Below are 20,304 nucleotides of genomic sequence, written 5' to 3'. Positions count from 1 at the left end.
CCTACTGACTGCACTGCCTCACCTGGTTCCCCTGAACATAACCTTTTCTGCACACTCACTAGTGACACTATTTGGCGGCCTGTGACCTGCGTGGCCGGGCGCGCCTTTAATAAGCACTGTCTTTGCAAGGTATCCACGTGGGTCACTGCTGCGTCAGGGATGAGACCGCAAGGTGGCCCCAGGGAGTAGAAAGGGGGCCAGGAGCTAGTCCTAGGGGCCAGCGAGTGAGAGCGTGAAGGGTGTTCTGCGAGGCCCCAGCCACCCTTGGGAGGAGGAGCCCGGGGCCCGGGCGGTGCCAGCTGTCGTCGCCTTCGGCGAAGGGGCGCCGAGCACTCAGCGCCCGCACACCTGGCGGGGGCAGCAGAGCGAGGTCTCGGCAGGCGGCCCTCGCGGGGAGAACTTCCTCTCCGGCCTTCCGCGAACGGAAGAGGCGGGGACGCCCGCCACGCACGGAGCCCGCGGTCCCGGGTCCGCGGCCACGCAGAGGAGCCGGCATCCTTTCTGCGCAAGCGCTGCTCCCGGGGCGGGGGCGGGGCCTAGACCGTCGAGGGGCGGGGCCAGATCTGGGGCCCGCCTCCACTAGCTCTCCTGAGCCTCCGGGTGCTGGGCACCCCGACTGTTTCAGGCGCTTCAGGTGAGCGGAGGGCGCAGAGGGGTCAGGAAACCTCCCTCGAGGTCGGGTCGTCGGTCTGATCGGGGGTCCATCTGTCCTGCCGCCTGCCGACAGCCGCCTCCGCGGAGAATGGGAGAACAAAGGGAGGGGGCGGTTCTGAAACCCCAGAGGGAATCCGGGGTCCCAGGTACTCTGCCCAGCTGACGCTTTCGGTTTCTCCCCGAGTCAGAGGCGCCAGCCAAGAGACCCTGGGCGGGCGCCTGGCGCAGCTGCCTCTCCGAGTTTGCCTGTCCGTCTCTGTGTCTGTCTCTGTGTCTGTCTGGCTGTCCCCGAGCTTGCCTCCACTTCTAGAACTAAGCTTCCGGTACGCCGACGAGCCGCGAACCTTCAGCCCTTTCCCATGGCAGGTAGGTGGGCGCAAGGCCGGGGTCCCCGTTATCCCCCCACGGACTCGGGAGCTGGGTGTCGCACGCATCCTCCGGGAATGTGCTCCGACTGGCCGGGCGGGGCCCCTCCCTTCCTCTCAGGCAGCCGCCGCCCTGCTTCCCCGCCCCATCTTTTTCAGCCTCTTCTCGCCACATTTCCCCCGCAGCCTCGAGGTCCCCCACGGGCTAAGGGGTGAGGGGGTGAGGCTACAGGTCCCTTTCTAATCTACCCCTGTCCCCCACAGGATACTTGCCCCCCAAAGGCTACGCCCCTTCGCCCCCTCCTCCCTACCCTGTGACCGCCGGGTACCCGGAGCAGGTGCCGCATCCCGGGCCCGGGCCGGCGCCAGTGCTCGCCCCCGTGCCTGCCCCTGCTCCCGGCTTCGCTCTCTTCCCCTCGCCCGGCCCCAGTGCCCCGGCGCCTGCCTCCGGACCTGCTGTCCCCTTGCTGCTGCCCGGGGTGCCTTCTGGTCTCCAGTTCTTGGTGCAGGTGAGCGGGAGGTGGGCGGGAGCCGCGGCGGGAAGACACCGACGCTTCCGGGCTGCCGGCTGAGGTGGGCGCGGCCCCTGCTCTCTTTCCAGATTGATCAGATCTTGATTCACCAGAAGGCTGAGCGAGTGGAAAGTGAGTGGAAGGACGAGTAGGTTGGTCCCGGTGACAGGGGCGGAGGTAGTGGGCTGTTGGGCAGGCGCTGGTGCCTGAGCCCCGTGTCACCCCTTGGCAGTGCTCCTAGGCTGGGAGACAAGTAACCGCTATGAACTGCGCTCCGGGGCTGGGCAGCCCCTGGGTCAGGCGGCTGAAGAGAGCAACTGCTGCGCCCGTCTGTGCTGCGGGGCCCGCCGGCCCCTTCGTGTCCGGCTGGTGGATCCCGGGGACCGAGAGGTGCTGCGCCTGCTCCGCCCGCTCCACTGTGGCTGCAGCTGCTGCCCCTGTGGCCTCCAGGAGGTGGGCGGGGAGGGATGGGCTGGGAGGTTGGGGTAGGGGGCCGGCGGTGATGCAGAGGACGATGGGGCATCCCCCACCCGCGTGAGGCGTGGGAGTGAGCAGGGGGCCTGGAGGTCTACTGAGGTGGATGGCAGGTGGTCCAGTAAAGGGGGTGGGAGTTCTTGTGAGGGGAGACAGGTGACAGAGCTGGAGCGGTGAGAGCTTGGGCCAGGGCTCCCTGGCTCAGCAGTAACCCTGTCTGCCTTCCACTCCAGATGGAAGTACAGTCTCCACCCGGCACCACCATTGGCCATGTGCTACAGACCTGGCATCCCTTCCTCCCCAAGTTCTCCATTCAAGATGCTGATCGCCATACAGTCCTGCGAGTGGTAGGGCCCTGCTGGACCTGTGGCTGTGGCACAGACACCAACTTTGAGGTATCAAGAATAAAGGGAGCCCTAGCAGATTTGGCTCAGTGGCTACAGCGTAGGCCTGTGGACTGAAGGGCCCCAGGTTCGATTCCAGACAAGGGCCTGGTTGCAGGCTCAATCCCCAGCCCTGGCGGGGGTGCATGCGGGAGGCAACCAATCGATGTACCTCTCTCACATCGATCTCTCTCTCTCCCTTCCACTCTCTCTGCAATAGAAAAAATATCCTCAGGTGAGGATTAAAAAAAAAAAAGAATCAGGGGAGATTCCTGGGACCTTCATAAACCAAGATGGAAGCTTCCACAAAGCAGACTGGTCAACACTGAGGTCAAGACACTGAGCTCATTAATCCAAATTCACTGTGACTCCTACCACATTCCCAGTGTTCCTTCATTTAGAAATAGGATGGCTCTATGGTCTTATAAAAGCATGACGAAGAGGGTTTTATCTTGAGGGCCAATGCTCATTGTTACCTACAGCCCCGTGTTGAGGGGGGAAACAATCTAAGGGTGAAGATGATTATTAAGTCTGCTGCCATGGGCTAGACCCATGTGACTGCTGTGCATGAGTTTGTGAGCTCAGGCCCTGGAGCAAGCGCTAACTTAACGGATTAACATCCTGAGGATTACCTTGCCAACCTAGAAGCCCAAATGGTCCCTCCAACCTGAATTCAGGTGATATCCTTCACACCATGTATTCCTATCACCAACCTGGAGCCTGGAGAACCCAAGTGGTGACAGTTTCTAGAAGACAGAGCACTTTACAGACCCTTGAATTCTTTTTGTTTGTTAAGATTTTTAGAGAGTGGAAGGGCGAGGGAGAGAGAAAAAATAATGTGAGAGGAAAACATCAATTGGCTGCCTCCTGCACACCCCCTCCTGGGGATCGAGCCCAAAACCCAAGCATGTGTCCTGACTGGGAATAGAACCAGCAACCTTTCAGTGCATGGGATGACGCCCAACCAACTGAGCCACACTGGCCAGGGCCAGACCCTTGAATTCTTTAAGGGATAGTTACCTGTGCAGATAAGGGAGAAATAATAGGTATAATGCAGTAGATTTTCCAAGGCATCTGATGAGGTGTCCTACCTAAGGTTACTTTTAAAAATTGAGTCACCTTAGCAGCTGAGGGGAGATTCTGTGATAGGTACTGGTTGGGAAAGATATAATTTGGTAACTTCTGGACGGGAATGTGTAGACTCTGGGGTTCTCATAGGGCCAGTCTCCCTTTTACATAATTATGAATGGTCCATATTTGGGGCTGTACTCTTGGGACCACAGGGTTGGCTGGGAGAGACCCTGCCCAGCATGGGACTGGTCATCAAGTGTCCCAGAGGTGTAGGACAGTGAGGGAAGGGGGTGGGAAGGACATAGAAGGGAATCATGCTAGTTCTAGTCACTGGAGAACGAGCATATGAAACGGACCAGTCACTGTGAATTACCACCTACATCAGCAGGGCCTAGTGCTGCTGGGCCCAGAGGGTCCAATGGAAAGCATGGTCCTCAGAGGCTACTTACTGCTGTCCTGTCCCCCCAGGAGAGGGCCTGGATCCCCTCTAGATGAGGCTTGCATACAGTGCTAGTCAGGGGCCCTCCCTACTTTTCAGAGGAAATGCACCCCTTTGGGCAGACACAGCCTCCTAGGAGCCCTGTTGGCTGATAGATTTCAGTCTCCCTTGCCTTCTTGGTCAAGCTACTTTGTACAGGGCACAAACTGCACCATATGTGGGTGGCAGGGACTTTGGTAATAAAAACAAACCTAGCAACCAGCCATACACTAAGGAGATTAGACTCTATTATGCTTCCATTTCTCTCTCCACTGATGTTCAGTTGTCATGTGCAGCCCTTCAAGAGAAACAGATCTAAGTCTGAATCCTGATTTTTGCTATATACAGTGGTACCTTGGTTTTCCAACGTCTTGGTTGACGAACATTTCGGTTTAGGAACGCCATAAACCCACAAGTAAATGCTTCGGTTTTCGAACATGCCCCGCGGCTTCCACTGAGTGCAAGATCCTGAGGCCTAGCTGTCGGCTGTTGATCCCTCGGTTTTCTAACGTTTCAGAACTCGAACAGCCTTCCAGAACGGATCATATTCGAAAACCGAGGTACCACTGTAGTCACAGTGTGACCTATGGTGACTCAGTTTCCCCAGAAGTCACATGGAAACCCAAGGTTGTTAGGAGGATTCTATAAGTGTAGAGCCAGCATCGTTCACACAGCGTGACTGGGAGTGAGACTAGAGACAGGTGAGAGCAGCTGCATCCACCCTAGTTGGGTCTTTTCTTCCTGCTCCCCCTCCTGACAGGTGAAGACTCCGGATGAGTCCCGCAGTGTGGGCCGCATCAGCAAGCAGTGGGGGGGGCTGCTCCAAGAAGCCCTCACGGATGCAGATGACTTTGGCTTGCAGTTCCCGCTGGATCTGGACGTGAGAGTGAAGGCTGTACTGCTGGGAGCCACATTCCTCATTGTGAGTTGGCTGCCCTCCTTTGTTCCCACTGGGGGTTTTGTGCACTTCCTGGCCTCCTGCTAGGAAAGGGTTAGGAACAGACTTTCTGGGGGTTGCAGTTCCAGACCTGGGTTTTGATAGCTGAGCCAGGCCAGCCCAGCCACATCTCCTGTTGACAGTACCCTCCCCTCAGGACTACATGTTCTTCGAGAAGCGAGGAGGCACTGGGCCCTCTGCCATCACCAGCTAGACGGCATCTCAGGGTGAGGAGACCATCACCTCAACCAGAATTCAAGATGATCACCTGCCCTGGCCTGGCTCCTCCTCAGAGGCAGACCCTTTTCTCCATGTACAATGCAGAGGACACACAAGGATGTCTAAGAGGCTGGGGCCATGGTCCCCCATCCCTACCCTACTCCCCTGGCCTCCTTCACCTGTGGCCCCCACAGAAGGGTATGTATGAGAGCCCTTCTCCTGCTCTCTCTCACCACTGTCTCCAGCAATCCCTCAGCACACAGGTATTTTGGCTTTCGAACTTGCCCTACTCAGTTCCTCCCACCCCCTTCCAGGACCTCTGCTCTGGGTGAGGCCTTTGGAATCCAGGGCTCTGGAGTTTTACAACAGAGCTAGGGTGGGAAAGGGTAAGCAGCACCAAAGATGGCTGATATGGCCACCCTTCCCTGCCTTAGCTTGACCAATTATTTCAGCCTCAGAACATGGCACTCAGAGGGTATTCCCACTTCCCAGCAACAGCTCTAGGGCCTAGGCCCCAGTGCCAACCTCCTCTCTCCCTTGGCCCCTGCCCTCAGCTGGTGCTTGCTGCAGCTCCATGTGCCTTAACCACCCCTTCCTTCCCTGTTCCTACAAAGGAGGCTGCATCTTTGTATGTTATATTCATATAAACTTTGTAACTTTTTGGACACTAGAAGATATATGTAATGGGAGAGGGTAGAAGAAATAATTGGTGTGGGAAGAAACAAAGGGAAATATGACAGCTGCGTTGGGTGGGGCTGTCCCATCTCATAATCCATGCTGCCAGGATCAAGTGTCCTTGCATCCAGGACAGCAACTTGCATGCCCCATGATGGCCCCGGCCCAAGCCAAGGCAGTTTGGGCCATGTGCCCCAAGTCAGTATGGCTGCTTCCATCACCCAACATGGCTATTCCCACAGGGCTCAGTGTGGCAGCTGAAGGCAGCTCAGGATGGCTGTTCCCATGGTTCAGTATGGCCACTTGATCACTCTCTGTAGCAAGTAGAAGCTTCCTATAGGTATGATGTGTAGCAGCTCTGTTCCTCCAAGTCCTCTTCCTGGTTGGAAATGTGGTTGGCAGAGTTGACTAGATCCTTCTATGACCCAGCCAGCTCAGAGGCCAAGGGGCAGGGTAGGAGGAGACACTCGTCAGTGCCTGACTCTGGACTCCTCCTATACCTGCCTATGGCAGGCTCTCTTCAGGTGGGAAAGTATACCCTTCCAGGACCTTGTTCTGGTTCTGCTTGGCCCCCATGGTCAGGCCCTTGGTGCATGATGGTGTCCATGTCTAAAGGAGCAGAGCTCAGGGCCGAGCCAGGACATAGCGACTGGCTGCTGAGAGGTCCCACTGGTAATGCTCCAAGATGTGCCGGCAGTCAGCTCTGGACCGGCTGCTCAGGTGGAAGAGCTGGTCTACCTGTGGAAGCAGGAGGGAGGGCAGTTGACTGCCAGAGGGCAGGGGCAGGAGAGGTGGCAACCCAAGAGAAGGGTCTGGCTTTACCTTAAGGTTCTGGATGGCAGAAACCACATCTCCTCCAGTGGCTCTTAGTGCCACCTGGCACTCCTGGTAGGTGACTCCATGTACGCTCAGCTCCACCTGCAGGGGACAAAGCCTCACTTAGCATCTTACCCCAGCCTGTAGCCCCTTCTGGACACCAGGCCACTTCAGGGGGGCCTCACCTCCATAACCCTCTTCTGCAGCTCAGGGTCAGACAAGAGATCTCCAGAGAGAACAGTAGCTTTGCTGGCCCCAGATGCTCCCAAGGGGTGACTGTGCAGGGGTTCTCTTCTGGGCCAGGAAGGCCGTTCCCTGGGGGGCTGGCTGGGCTGAGAAGAGCTGGAGGCAAAGGGTGGGCAGGATGGCAGGCCTGGGGGTCCCTGGGGCACATCTCTGGCTTTTCGAAGTTCAGGGGGGCTCAAACCACCCCCTGTGGGGCAGGGGCCCAGGGACAGAACAGATTCCAGACTCTTGGAAATGCCTGCACAGTGACAAAAAAACAACTTGAGAGGAAGCCCAGATGCTGGGCCTTGCCTTCTCCCCACTCTCTGTCTGCTTATGCTCTCTTCAGGTGGTCCTTGTGTTAGGTGGGACAATAAGACAGGTGTGCAGAACAGACACCGGGCCTAGGCAGCTAAGTACCCAAAGAACTGGGAGTGTAGGTGCTGCAGGAGGAGATGCTGTTCAGTGGAGAAGGCAGATTTTAAATGACAGATGGGATGTCAACAGGCAGAATGAAGTAGGGGAAGGAAGTCGTATGTGGGGAAATCATATATGCAGAATCATATATGTATTCAGAGCAGGGGCAGAACTGGAGGATTGTTCTTGATCTCAGACCCCCCCCCCCCATACCCACCTTTTACCCTCTGCAGGGCCTTGTTCCTTCTCTGACACTGTGCTGGAGGTAGCTCCCGAAGCTTTGCCTTCACTCTGACCCTGCTGGAGAGTGATCCAGTTCATTTTCCACCTCAGTCCCAACCCACATATCAATGTTCCTTCCCAAAGAATCTCTGGTGCTCCCTGGCTGACTGAGACCCAGAGTGGAAGCTTCACCTGGAAGGCAAGTCCAGCCTCCCAGCTTCACCCGGGCCCCTCCCCAAGCTTCCCTTCCAGAGCAGTTGCTGAACTTGGTTCCCCCAGCCCAGCTCTGTCCCCCACTCTTTCAGGTCCTCACCCATCTATGTTTTCCCGGCTTTGCTCTCCCTGGGGAGGGGAGCCTCTGTGGACTGGACAGGTGGCTGGTGAGCCCTTCAAGTCTGCCAGCGTCACTGCCGAGGCTGGGAAGCTGCCCACTTTGAGTGTGCGACCATTCTGGCCCTTCCAGGTTGTGGAGCTGGGGCTGTGGGAAGAGGCTGGTGAAGGAGGTGAGAGCAAGCAGGGAGTGGAGGCTGGGCTCCCGCCAGCATTCGGCTCACAAGCTGTGTGCCATGGAGCTGCATCTGCCTGGAGGAAGGAAAGCCCTTTTCTCCCTAACACAAAAAGGCTCTATGGGCTGCTGTGGCTCCAGCCAGGAGGCCAGGATTGGTGGAGCTCTCAGGGCCCAGTGGGGAGAGGAGGAAATGGAGCAGAGGATCAGGGTTGAAGGAGTTGGGGAGGAGCAGAAAAGAGGCCGGGTCAGACAGTTGGGGAGGGAGTCCTCCTCCTGGGGATTCGTGGGAAACATGAGGCCCTCACCTGCCCTCAATGATAGTGATGGGATCACCAGACTCCATCTTCAGGGCACCTGGCTCTGTGACATCCCTCACACAACGCCCCTCAGGAGGCCAGGCCTGTAGAGACAGGAGGAAAGGGTGGCTGTGCTTGTGGCTTGAGAGAGAGGGTATCATGGAGCAGGGAAGAAAGGAGACTCCTCTTTGTTTATGCACCCACCAATCAAACCCATTTCAGGTGTGTCCTCTGTCCTGGGCCCAGGTTGAGACTGTCCCTGTCCCCCAATTGTAGTCCAGTGGAGGTGGCAGACCTGGATCCCATGCCAAGCTGGACACAGCCCAGGGGTCAGAGAGCAACAGAAGGGGGGGCCTGTCTCTACCTAGAGAGATCAAGGGGGGCATCATCCTATGTACTTTTATTCCACACCCAGGCCCATCACATCCACCTCCCAAGCACCTCTGGAAAGTTTCTATTTCTCTTCAGCTCCACTGTCTCGACCCTCATCCAGACTCTTCATATCACTTCTCCACAGCCATTGTCTCCTACCTGGTCTTCCCATCTTCAGTATCATCCCTCTAATCCATCCCTGCACCAAGCCAGAGTGATACAATATGTAAAGTTGTCTTGTTCCTTCTCTGCTCAGAATTCTCCCATGACTCCCAAGTGCCCTCAGAGTAAAAACTAAATGCCTTTAACAGTGTAACCCTTCCAGTCAATACAGCAGCATAGGTAAATGCAGTACACCCTTCCACAACCACATCAAAAATACAACTAAACTACATAACAACTATCCTATCATTCAGAACTGCCTGAAATCTAGCTGAATGGCAGTCCTACACTAAGGATATAAAGAAGTCACATGGAGACCGGTAGGAGGGGTAGAGATGCAGAATGAGCTGGTCCCACACCCAGGTATGACAGATAAAAATTGGGAGGGATATCTTGGCTGCAGAGGTCTTCCTCTGAGGAGCGAGGGGTCCCAGCTCCACCCCAGGCTCCCCACTCCAGGGTTCTAGTACCCAGAAGAGAAGTCCCCCTAACTTGTGCTGTGAAAACCAGTGGGGATTGTGGCTGAGTGGGATGGAAGACTTCTGGAGTCCCAGGCAGTTCCTCTTAAAGGTCGTGAGCACAGACTTACTTGGATTCACTCCCTCAGAGCTCCAGCACTGGGGCAGTAGCTCAGAAAGCACCAGGGACATGCAGGGAGGAACCGAAGTGTCTGGCATCAGGGAAAGAGCTGGAAGGGCAGCTTTCTCCCAGATAAAAGTGCTGACAGAGGCCATTGTTCCTTTTCTGAGTCCTTCCCCCACAGAGCTGGCAGGTGGGTACCATTATCTGAGTCTCCATCAACCTGGCTATCACTGTTTGCTCAGCCCTGGTGGTTCCGTGAGACCTCGCCCCACCAACTTTCATGCCTACCCAAGCTGTTTCCAGTGGCTTTTCCATATGAATGGCCTATCTTGGCTCATGCTTCAGACTTTCCCAGCATTTCTCAAACAAGCAGCATCCCGCCTCGGCATGCCCCATACCTCTCCCTAAGTGGCCCCAGGCCCCACATAGTGGCAGCCGGCCTTGGTTTGCAGCTTGGCCTCTCCTGGGCAACTCTAAGCTTAGCACAAGTACCAGCCATTTGCAGATCACTTTGTAGCTCATGCTGGGTGACCCTGGGCAGAACACAGGCGGCTGTGGATCTTTGCCTGCACCTCCAGGAGGCCCCAGAGCCAGTGCACCCAGTGGACATCTTCAGACCATGTTGAAGGACCACCCAACCACCTCTGCAAGTGACACACTCAAGGAGTGGACTCAGTGGACACCAGAGCCCCACTGAAGTAAGTCCTCTTTCCTGGGGTGGGCTCCTGCACAGCTGATCTTCCATGGTGGTTGCAGTCAGTCCTTGCAGCCAGTTGGCCTGGGTAAATCCCTCCTACAGAAATCAGGGCTCAACTACGACATGAGGGTGTACACAGCCCACAGGAAGGGGTGGGCACACCTGGAGTGCCCAGCTTGGGTGAATGGGGAGGCTGTGCCTCTGGCCCTACAGGACATGTACTACATTAGGCCATTTTACTGAGCCTGGGAGACAAAGCAGCTCTACCTAATACATAGAAACAAACACAGGGAGGCTGCCAAAATGAGGAAACAAAGAAACATGTCCCAAATGAAAGAACAGAACAAAACTCCAGAAAAATAACTAAACAAAATGGGGACAAGCAATCTACTAGAGGCAGAATTCAAACAGTTTTATAAGGATGCTCAGTGAACTCAGGGGAAGAGTAGATGAGCTTTAAAAGAACTTCAACAGCATTAAAAAAGGACAGCCCTAGCTGGTTTGGCTCAGTGGTTAGAACATTGGCCTGCAGACTGAAGAGTCCTGGGTTCAATTCTGACCAAGGGCACATACCTCAGTTGCAGGCTCAATCTCCAGGCCCAGTCGGGGCACATGCGGGAGGCAACCAATTGATGTGTTTCTATCTCTCTCCCTTCCACTCTCTCTGAAAAGCAATGGAAAAAATATCCTCAGATGAGGATTTAAAAAAAAAAAAAGGGACATGGGGCCAAGCTGGTGTGGCTTAGTTGGTTGAGCCTCGTCCCATGCAACAGGAGGTCACCAGTTCGATTCCTGATCAGGGCAAATGCCCAGGTTGTAGGCTCAATCTCCAGTAGGGGGTGTGTAGAAGGCAGATGATCAATGTTTCTCTCATTGATGTTTCTATCTCTCTCTTTCCCTCTCCCTTCCTCTCTCTGAAATGAATAAAAACATTAAAAAAAGAACCAGTCAGAAATGAAAGATACCCTAACTGAAATGAAGAATAATTTACAGGGAATCAATAGTAGAGTAGATAGAGCTGAGAAACAAAACAGCGATTTAGAATATAAAGAAGCAAAAAGCACTCAATCAGAACAGCAAAAAGAAAAAAAAAAATCCAAAAAAATGAGGAGAGATCAGGAGCCTCTGGGACAACATCAAGTGTACTAACATTTGCATCATGGGGGTGCTAGAAGGAGAAGAGAGAGAGCAAGAAATTGAAAACCTATTTTAAAAAGTGACGGAGCCCTGGCCCAGGTGGTTGGAGCATCATCCCACACATCGAAAGGTTGCAGGTTCAATCCCCAGTCAGGGCACAAAGCTAGTTTCAGATTTGATCCCTGGTTGGGCGCATATGGGAGGCAACTGATCATTGTTTTTCTCTCACAGAGATGGTTCTCTCTCTCTCTCTTTTTTGAGTGCTGTGACTCTAAGTCAGTCACTCTTTTAAAAAAATTTTTTTTAATCCTCACTGAGGATATTTTTTCCATTGATTTTCAGAGGGAGTGAAAGGGAGAGAGGAGTGAGAGAAAGAGAAAAATATTGATGAGAGAGACACATCAATTGATTGTTTCTCGAACATGACGCTCCCAGACTGGGGTGGGGCCAGGGATTAAATCTGCAACCGAGGTATGTGCCCTTAACTGGGAATCAAACCCGTGACCCTTTGGTGTGGGGGCTGCTGCTCCAAACACTGAGCAACACCAGCCAGGGCCCTTCCTCTCGCTAGAAAAAAAAAAATCAATGGAAATTATCCTCAGGTGAGGATTCAAAAAAATAATAATTGCCCTGGCCAGTGTGGCTCAGTTGGGCACTGTCCAGTGCACCAAAAGGTTGCTGGTTTGATTTCAAGTTAGGGTACATGCCTGGGTTTTGGGCTCGATCTCCAGTGGGGGGTGGGGGTCGCACTTGCTTCGATGTTTCTCACTTCTCCCTTTCTCTCTAAAAATCAATAAACTATTCTTTAAAACATAATAAATAAATAAATAAATAAATAAATAAATAAATAAATAAATAAAATAAAAATAATGATGGAAAACTTCCCTAACCTGGTGAAGGAAATAGACATACAAGTGCAGGAACTGCAGAGAGTCCCAAATAAGATGAACCCAAAGAGGCCCAAACCAAAACACATAATAATTAAAATGAAAAGGTTGCCCTGGCTGATGTGGCTCAGTGGTTAGAGTGTTGGCCTGGGCACTGAGGGGAGTGGGTGCAATTCCCAGTCAAGGGCATGTACCTGGGTTCGATCCCCAGCCCTAGTCAGGGCAAGTGCAGGAGGTAACCAATCAATATTTCTCTTTCTCTCTCTCTCTCTCTCTCTCTCTCTCTCTCTCTCTCTCTCTCTCTCTCTCTCTCTCTCTCTCCCTCTCTCCCTCTCTCCCTCTCTCCCTCTCTCCCTCTCTCCCTCCCTCTTCCTTCCTCTTTCTCTAAAAAATCAATTTAAAAAAAAACAGAAATAGACTCATATATACAGAGAACATTTTGATTGTTGCCAGATGGGAGAGGAAGTAGGGGAGATGGGTGGAAAAGGTGAAGGGACCAAGAAGTACAAATATGTAGTAACAGAACAGCCATGGGGATGTAAAGTAGGGAATATAGTCAATAATATTCCAGCCTGGCCAGTGTGTCTCAGTGGTGCATGCACCAAGAGGTTGCTGGTTCGATTCCCGGTTAGGAAACATCCCTGGGTTTTGGGCTTGTTTCCCAGTACAGGGTGTGCAGGAGGCAGCTGATTGGTGTTTCTCTCTCGTCGATGTTTCTATCTCTTACCCTCTCCCTTCCTCTCTCTCTAAAACTCAATAGAAACATATTTTTTAAAATATTCTAATAACTATGTGTAGGGTCAGATGGGTACAAGATTTATCAGGATGATCACTTAGTAAGTTATATAATGTCTAATCACTGGGTTGTACACCTGAAAATAATATAATATTGTATGTCAACTGTAAATGAAAACTTTTTTAAATTTTTCAAAAAAAAATACCAAAAACAGCAGTCATTTAGGGAATAGCTCTGAAGTCAGATAAACTGGTTCAGATCCTAACTCCTCTATTTACATGTACCTTTAGGTAAGTCACCTAAACTGTCAGTGCCTTAACTGCCCAGTCTGTAAAATCAAGATAACAATGACCTTGTTGGGGTTTTGTGAGGATTAAATGAGTGAACATGCATAGGGATACATGTAAGGCACTTAGTACAGTATCTTACACAGATCAAGTGCTCTCTACGTTAGCTCTGGTTATTTATCATGCCTTACAGATCCCTCCGTGGGCAGCCCCTGAGCACCTCCACCGCATGTACTTCCCCCTCCCACACTGAAACTTTCCTCTTCTCGTCAGACATCCACTTCAACCTACTGCTTCCTGCTCTGTGCTCCCCCTTCTCTGGCCCAGCTTCAGCCCTCAGTCCTTCTGCCTTCATCTCTGTAGCCCAAAGCTGCTCCCCAGGGCTCTTAGTGCCTTGCAGGTAGGGACAGTTCTGTCCGGGACAAACAGGGGTCCCAGGCCCTGGCCAGCCCAGGAGTCAGTATTGTTAGTCTTGTGCATGGAATCCTGGGAGAAAGAATGGAGGGAAGAGAGACAGTGTATCTGGGGATACAAGGGTTCCCACCTCTTGGATCAGCTCCTCCAGACAGGAGAAGCTAGGCCGATCAGCAGGGTGGAGGGCCCAGCAGCGCAAGGCGAGGGTGTAGAGGGCCCTGGAGCAGAGAGGAGGCCTAGGCAGCCGAGCGTGGTCCTTCTCCAGCCGCTGCAGGATGAGGTAGGGCGGGACCCAGGCCCAGGGCTCCTTGCCCCCAGAGAACATCTCCCACAGCGTCACCCCAAACATCCACACGTCCGAGGCAGAAGAGAAGGCCCCCTGTCGTAGGCTCTCTGGAGCGCACCTGCGGAAGTGAAGCTGAAGGGGGCTGGATCTGTGACCCTCCGAGCGTCCACCTGCGGCTGAGCACGCATGCCTGTGCTCCCACTGTCCTCGGAAATCCTCCTTTCCAAGCCCTTGAGGACCCACGGGCTCCTCTGGGCCCAGGCTCCCTCAGAGGACCAGTTCCCTCCGCACTCCTATTTAGCTAGCTACTGCCCTCCAGAGCGTCGCCCTTTGGACCGGCTTCCCAAACCAACTCCGGGGGCCCAGCCCTCACTCACCAGGCGTAGGGGATGGGGCGGGGCCCGCCCATAATGTAATGGCCCCGGGCGCCGCCCAGTGGCCGCACCAGCCCGAAGTCGGCCACCTTGATCGTGCGCGGTGAAGTCAGCAGCAAGTTGCGTGTAGCGAGGTCCCGGTGCACCAGCCCGCGAGCCCCGAGGTACGCCATGGCCCCCGCCAACTGCCGCAGGAACAGGCAGAGCAGGGCCACCGGCAGCGGGGGTGTAGGGGCCGGTGCGGTCAAGCGCGCGTGCAGGGAGCCCAGCGGCGCCAGCTCCATCACCTGTCGGAGCACAGCCTTAGGAGCGGTGGTCAGGCCCCACGGGATTCTGGCTGCCCACCCTCCCGTCTCACTTCAGCCCGGGCCTGTCCCGGGAGCCACTGTCAGGTCTGCTCACCATCTGGAGAGGCTGGCCCAGTACCAGTCCGTGCAGACGCAGCACATGGGGGTGCTCCAAGTTCATCATGACTGACACCTCTCGAAGGAAGTCCCTCAGCTCTGTGCCCACAGGGCCTTTGGGAGCCACTCGGAGGGACTTTACAGCCACTGGGACCTGGGGGTGTAGGGGGAAGCACCATCAGGCACCGTAGGGAACAGTTATACCAGGGCCAGAGCAGAGAGGGCAGCAGGAGGGAGGGGCAGCTGGCCCCGGTACCCAGAATGAAGTGGGCTCCCTAAGTACTCACACTCTGACCACTAGGCAGTGTCCACAGCCCTCGGTGCACCACACCAAAGCAGCCAGAGCCCAGCAGCTCCCCTCTGCACACAGCACCATCTGGGATCAGACACCTGAGTCCCCCCTCTGGCTCAGGGAGGCATGGAGGGTTGTCTGAAGGTGGGGTGGTCTCCTTCTGCTCGGGGGCAAACCCCCCAAGAATCTGAAACAGGTGGGAAATCAGGTATGTGGGACCCTGCATACCTCTGCCACTCAGCCCAGCCCACTCCCCAGACTAAGCTGGCCCTTTAAACCTCTCACCCCCACCCCAAAACACACACCTTGTAGACCCAGTTCTTAGGCTTGTGCCCCGAACGGTGCCTCTTCAGAGCTTCAGCCAGTCTTCGCTGGGCTGGGGGAGGCCAGAATTAAAAGGCTGGGTAGTATTGCAGCGGGGGGTGGGGTGGGGGTCGAGCAGGATGCAAGGGATTTAAAGGCAAGAAGAGGGCTGGTGGAGGGGCATGGGAGGGTGTAGCAACTAATAGGTTGAGGAAGGAGAGATAGTGCCTCCGGATAGGGGTCCCTCACCAGGTCGGCCCATGCCAATGCCATCCAGGTCCTCAGGTCTTACAAAGTCGAAGTGCTCTGGCCGGGTAACATTCAGCTCCTCAAGTATGGATCGGTAAAACTGGGCCAGCTGGATGTCCCGAAGTAGTCTCAGCAGCCACAGGGAGCCCGCCTCTGGGAGCATGTCTGGAGGAAGAACTCCTCAGGATGGTACACTCTCCTCCGGACACAGAGCCCAGGCTAGGCACCTGAGACAAACACCAAGGATGTGGTCCCCAGCTCCACCCTTAACCATCAGAAACATTCAGGTACAGAAGGAGGGACATCAGAGACAGGTATCCTGCCACTCACACACACAAAGCCCAGGAAGAATGCTCCCCACACCCGAGTCCGAGGTCCTCCACCCCCTTCACCACTGAGAACCCTGCCCTCCGTCACACCTGAGATTTTACCAGACTTCAGGTATGTTGCCCTGCTCACTCTTGAGAGGCCCCTGTACCCCTAGGACACCCAGAGACACTGCCCTTTCAGACCTGAGGCACACCACTGCACACAGCTCATGTACACCTGAGACACCTCTTACACACCTGAGACATGTTAACCTACCACATACATACTAGAGATGCCTAGATGTGCTAACCACACCATACCGCAGAACCTCAGGCATGTAGGTACACACACATGCGTGCACATACACACAAAGGTACACTGCCTCCCACACCCAAACACACACACACACACACACACACTGAGACCTACAGATATGCTGTAAAAGATGCCTGAGACACCAGGACACGTGTCCTCTCCCATCTGAGACGTCCCAGTATGCTGCCAAAAACACCCAGGCTTACTCCACATACTTCTCACATACATGTACTTGAGACAGGGCAGTTCACTGCCCCCTAGACACAGCGCCCCAGAGCACCAAGGTCCACATCAACACACTCAACACACGAGACATCAAGGTAGTGTCCGCATGCACCGGAGCTCTGCAGGCATACTGCCCCTCCCCCAGGGCTCAGGTCACTGCCTCTCCTGCACAGGGGGCGGCGGCATCCGTCAGATCAGGCATTTGTGAGGGAAGCTCAGGCGCTGCCTGCGGCCGCTCACCTCCGCCCCGCCCGCACACCTGAGTCACTCAGCCCAGCGGCTTCAACCTTTGGGATGGAAGGCTCTAGGCACGCTGGGTGCGGGCAGCCTGCACAAACAAACTCTTCCTTTACACACACACACACACACACACACACACACACACACACACACGGGGGAGGGGAGAGAGAGAGAGAGAGGGAGAGACAGTTAAGCCGGGAGGAAGCGGAGACCCCCAAGCTGGGGCCCGCACGGGCACCCGGAGGCGGGCTAGGAACTGGGCTAGAGCACGGGCGGGGGAGGACCCTGGGCGGCCGGCACCGCTCGCGGGGAGCGGGGTGGGGGGCACATGCTCCCACAGAAGGAAAGGACAGAGGAGGGGAGGGCAGAAGAGGGGGTGAGGCGGCCGAGCTCAGCACCAGCGGCCGCAGCCCACGCGACAGCTGCCCCGCCGGCGGCGCCAGCCCGGCCCTGGCGCCCAGCTTCCCGGACCCTCACCTGGCGAAGGCGGAAGCGGCGGCTACGGGGCCTCCCGGGCTGCGGGGACTAAATCCCGAGAAGGGCGGGACCCGAGGCCGCGGGGGGGGGGGGGGGGCGGGGCGGGACCTGGCAGCCGGCCCGCGCCGCCAGCCCGCCCGTAGGACACGGCGAGGCGGCGGGAGGCGCCGCGGGCCCGCCCTCCGCGGGGTCGGCCCGCCGCGCTCGGCCTGCCCGCCTTCACGCTCTCCGCCGCGCCCTCTCGCCAGCCTCTCCCAAGGACTTTTCACCCCTCCCAGACTTTCTCCTCTGTCCGGCCTCTCACCCCTCTCGCCACATGCTTCACCCCTCTCAACCTGGGCCCCACCCCTTAAATGAATAAGCACCCGATGGAGGCGACCTGCCCAGGCGCTGGGAAGATCAGGCTGCGGCGGACGCAGCCCCTGCCCCAGCCGGGAGAGGGCTTCCGAGCACGCTCACGGAGGAGGGCCGGCCGCTCCGGGCGCCGGCAGGAGCGAGGCAGAGGTGTTGAGGGTGGTGCGGAAGGTGACCCCAGTAGGCGGAGTCCAAGATAGAAGCCCTTGTCCTTTTCCCAGCTCTGAAGTTCGAGGACCTTTTGGGGAGCTCCCCAGGGTGGAACCTGTGGGAGGTCTTGTATGTGTGTGTATCGGGGTGGGGACAGAGCTTCTGAGCGGCTCCTCAGCCCCTTCCCAGCTTGGTACCTGGTCTTGGCAGCACTCCATATGTCAGGGCTGCCCCGCCCAACACCCGCACCTCCTGGCCTCATTCGGGCATAACCTCCGTCTCCCCAGGTAGCCTCTGCTGATCCTAGGGCTCTGTAAGCTGCTACATGGCCTGTGACTGTGGGGACACAGTCTAGGACAATGATGAAGGCTCTGAGGAGGAATATGCTCTTTTCCTTTCCCTCAGGGGTCCTAGGGAAGCTGCCAGTCTTAGGACATCTTTTCTGTCTCCTATCCCTAGCAGCTACTGTCCTCAGGATCCCTTGGAAGGAGAAGCCCATCCCATCTTGATAAGCACATGGGATCTTCCAGCATTGATGGGGAAGTCTTAATAGTGCGCAGTTCTGCCTGTACGGTTTTCTTGCCAATTCTCTTCCCGCCACTTAGGTCAATTCCTCATACCATAATTGCTCCCTCCATATCTGTCCTTCCTGTATACTGTGGGCTCCGCAGGGTAGGGGCTGAGTCTGTCTTGTTCATCTTGTGTTCTTCGTCCCTGGGACAGTATAGTCATATAATAGGTTCAATGCATATTTTGAAGAAGTCAGCTTAGTCTAATTGTCATTCCTTTGTAGGTGATCTGTCTTTTCTCCCTGATTTTAGGATATTATTGGTGTTTTGTAGTTCTATTACAAAGTATCTAGTTAATGGATTCTTTTCTATTTCTTCTTCTCAATATGTTGTATTCCCTGTACCTATGAATTTGCATGTTTCATCAGTTTTGGAAAATTCTCAGCCAGTATCTCTTCAGCTATTTCCTTTCTCCATTCTTCGTGTCCTCTCCTTTGGGGACTCTGATTAGAAGTATGCTAGACCTTTTCATTCTGTCCTCTTTGTCTTTTAACTTCTCTTCCATGTTTCCCATTCTTTTTGTCTCCATGATGCAATCCAGGTAATCTCCTTAGCTCTGTCTTCTAGTTCACCAATTCTTTCTTTGGTTATGTCTGGTGTGCTGTTTAATCCATAATCCAAAACATGAGGGTGTTTTGTGTTTTTTTGTCATTGTTATAGTCATATGAACATTATTTTCTATGCTGACAGTACTTTATTGAGGTATAACTTACATTCAGTGACATGTACAAATTAAACTGTACAGATCAAAGCATTTCAAGAAATGTACACATCCATTAATGCAGATAAAGACCCCGAACATTTCTACAATCCCAGAAAGTTACCTTGTGCTCATTTGCAGTCAATCCCATTCCCCAGAGGCAACTACTATTCTGATTTCTAAAATCCATAGATCACTTTTGCCTGCTCTTGACCTTCTTATTAATGGAGTTACACAGTGTTTATTATTTGCATTTAGGTTCTTTCACTCAACACATTTTTGAGATTCATCTTGGTGTTATACAATTTCTTGGTGGGAAACACAATGACTCCATAAGCTCCTTCAGGGAAGAGCATGTGAAACCTGATTTTTCTCTGAATGTCTAGTGTCTTCACAGATCTGGGTGCACTAGAGGCCCTCTGGGAGTTGAATGAACACGTGAGTGTAGAGCACATGGGGAGTGTAGAGCATTATGGGCAGATACATCCAGAAAGGTTGACAGTAGCCTGACTAGGCATCAATTTATCCTTCCAGCAAACTTTCACTGTTCCTGGTTCTGGGCACTCAGGTGGGCAAGCAGACAGAATACCCGCCCTGGTGGGATTCATGCTACAGGGCCTTACAGAACACAGTCAGGAGCTTTAGGCCTTACCCAGTGACTCTGGGAACCAGTGAAGAGTTTTATTTATTTTTATTTTTTTTAAACATATCTTTATTGATCTCAGAGAGAGGAAAGGAGGGGGGGAGAGAGAGATAGAAACATCAATGATGAGAGAGTCATTGATCGGCTGCCTAGCCCGCAACCCGGGCATGTGCCCTGACTGGGAATCGAACCCCGATCTCCTGGATCCTAGGTCGATGCTCAACTGCTGAGCCACGCCCAGACGGGCCACTGAAGAGTTTTAAACAGGGAATGACAAAACCAGCCTGCTGTAGAGAGAGACTGGGGAAAGGTGAGAGAGAAGAAGCAGGAAGCTCAGGGAAGAGACTCTTACCATTGGTTCAGGGGAGAGAGATTGGCCCTGGCTATGTGATGGAGAAGAGGCTGATGATGGGGCACTATCAACTGGGCTCCTGTTTCAGCAGGAAGTCAGAGGTAGAGGCTCAGCCCCACCTTTGTCTTTGGTTTGGGAAAAATAGGTAATCAGAGGCCTCTTTATTCCTTTCCTTCTCCCTATTCATTTCTTACTTTTGAAGTTAAGTGCCTCTCATCCCCACCTTTGCCCGTAAAGGAGGGTGAGGTGCGGGGGAGCACAGCCTGGCTATCCTCACCACCCTCAGGGAGCACCTCCTTCAGGCTGAGGTGAACATTTAAACCTGGAGGCCCAGATCAGGCACCACCCCTTCATGTTTTTCTTCAACCTCTGCCCTGCCCTGTAGCCTCTGCATTCGAGAAGGATGAGCGCATTCACACCACCGGGGCCAAGTCTTTCCTCACAGGGCAGAGATCTAGAGGATAAGTAGAGAGGGCACCTAGGTGGCCTCCCCCTCTCTTGCCTTGGGTTTGGCTTGGAGGTGGGATCCACCTCTC

At 54.4% G+C, this 20,304-nt stretch overlaps 2 protein-coding genes across 5 annotated transcripts; one reads left to right on the top strand and one right to left on the bottom strand.

Moving 5' to 3' along the window:
* The first annotated feature begins 419 nt into the window (after positions 1–419).
* Positions 420–5,758, top strand: PLSCR3 (phospholipid scramblase 3). 2 transcript variants are annotated; one of them, XM_081162893.1, is made up of 8 exons: positions 420–634; positions 843–1,020; positions 1,284–1,528; positions 1,621–1,663; positions 1,764–1,984; positions 2,239–2,400; positions 4,698–4,859; positions 5,032–5,758. In XM_081162893.1, exons 2-8 carry the CDS (start codon positions 1,014–1,016, stop codon positions 5,086–5,088), a joined length of 897 nt encoding a protein of 298 aa, XP_081019019.1. In that variant the 5' UTR covers positions 420–634; positions 843–1,013; the 3' UTR covers positions 5,089–5,758. The 2 variants fall into 2 exon arrangements, with proteins under 2 accessions (XP_081019019.1, XP_081019020.1); XM_081162894.1 differs by having other exon boundaries at positions 557–634; positions 965–1,020.
* TNK1 (tyrosine kinase non receptor 1) lies at positions 5,714–17,068 on the bottom strand. Of its 3 annotated transcripts, none has more exons than XM_081162892.1 (13): positions 17,001–17,068; positions 15,435–15,599; positions 15,188–15,258; positions 14,878–15,069; positions 14,589–14,744; positions 14,190–14,473; positions 13,657–13,930; positions 8,262–8,356; positions 7,762–7,926; positions 7,444–7,523; positions 6,770–7,068; positions 6,591–6,686; positions 5,714–6,506 (listed from the first exon to the last, which is right to left on the bottom strand). In XM_081162892.1, exons 2-13 carry the CDS (start codon positions 15,595–15,597, stop codon positions 6,393–6,395), a joined length of 1,989 nt encoding a protein of 662 aa, XP_081019018.1. In that variant the 5' UTR covers positions 15,598–15,599; positions 17,001–17,068; the 3' UTR covers positions 5,714–6,392. The 3 variants fall into 3 exon arrangements, with proteins under 3 accessions (XP_081019018.1, XP_081019017.1, XP_081019016.1); XM_081162891.1 differs by having other exon boundaries at positions 5,715–6,506; positions 7,444–7,526; positions 15,435–15,661; positions 17,001–17,050; XM_081162890.1 differs by having other exon boundaries at positions 5,762–6,686.
* Positions 17,069–20,304: the final 3,236 nt, after the last annotated feature.

Source organism: Miniopterus schreibersii (genome assembly GCF_964146895.1).
Source record: "Miniopterus schreibersii genome assembly, chromosome: 16".
In the NCBI taxonomy this organism is placed as follows: domain Eukaryota; kingdom Metazoa; phylum Chordata; class Mammalia; order Chiroptera; family Miniopteridae; genus Miniopterus; species Miniopterus schreibersii.
Note: the sequence above shows the minus strand (reverse complement) of the source record. Positions and strands in the feature narration are given on the sequence as shown.

Bases quoted from the DNA above. Each gene is read 5' to 3' on its own strand.
- PLSCR3 (XM_081162893.1), top strand. The intron at 1,529-1,620 runs GTGAGCGGGAGG...CTCTCTTTCCAG, and splicing joins GTCTCCAGTTCTTGGTGCAG to ATTGATCAGATCTTGATTCA. The intron at 4,860-5,031 runs GTGAGTTGGCTG...CCCTCCCCTCAG, and splicing joins TGGGAGCCACATTCCTCATT to GACTACATGTTCTTCGAGAA.
- TNK1 (XM_081162890.1), bottom strand. From the start codon at position 15,597: ATGCTCCCAGAGGCGGGCTCCCTGTGGCTGCTGAGACTACTTCGGGAC. The intron at 15,070-15,187 runs GTGTGTGTTTTG...CACCTGTTTCAG, and splicing joins CTAAGAACTGGGTCTACAAG to ATTCTTGGGGGGTTTGCCCC. The intron at 14,745-14,877 runs GTGAGTACTTAG...CTACACCCCCAG, and splicing joins CACTGCCTAGTGGTCAGAGT to GTCCCAGTGGCTGTAAAGTC.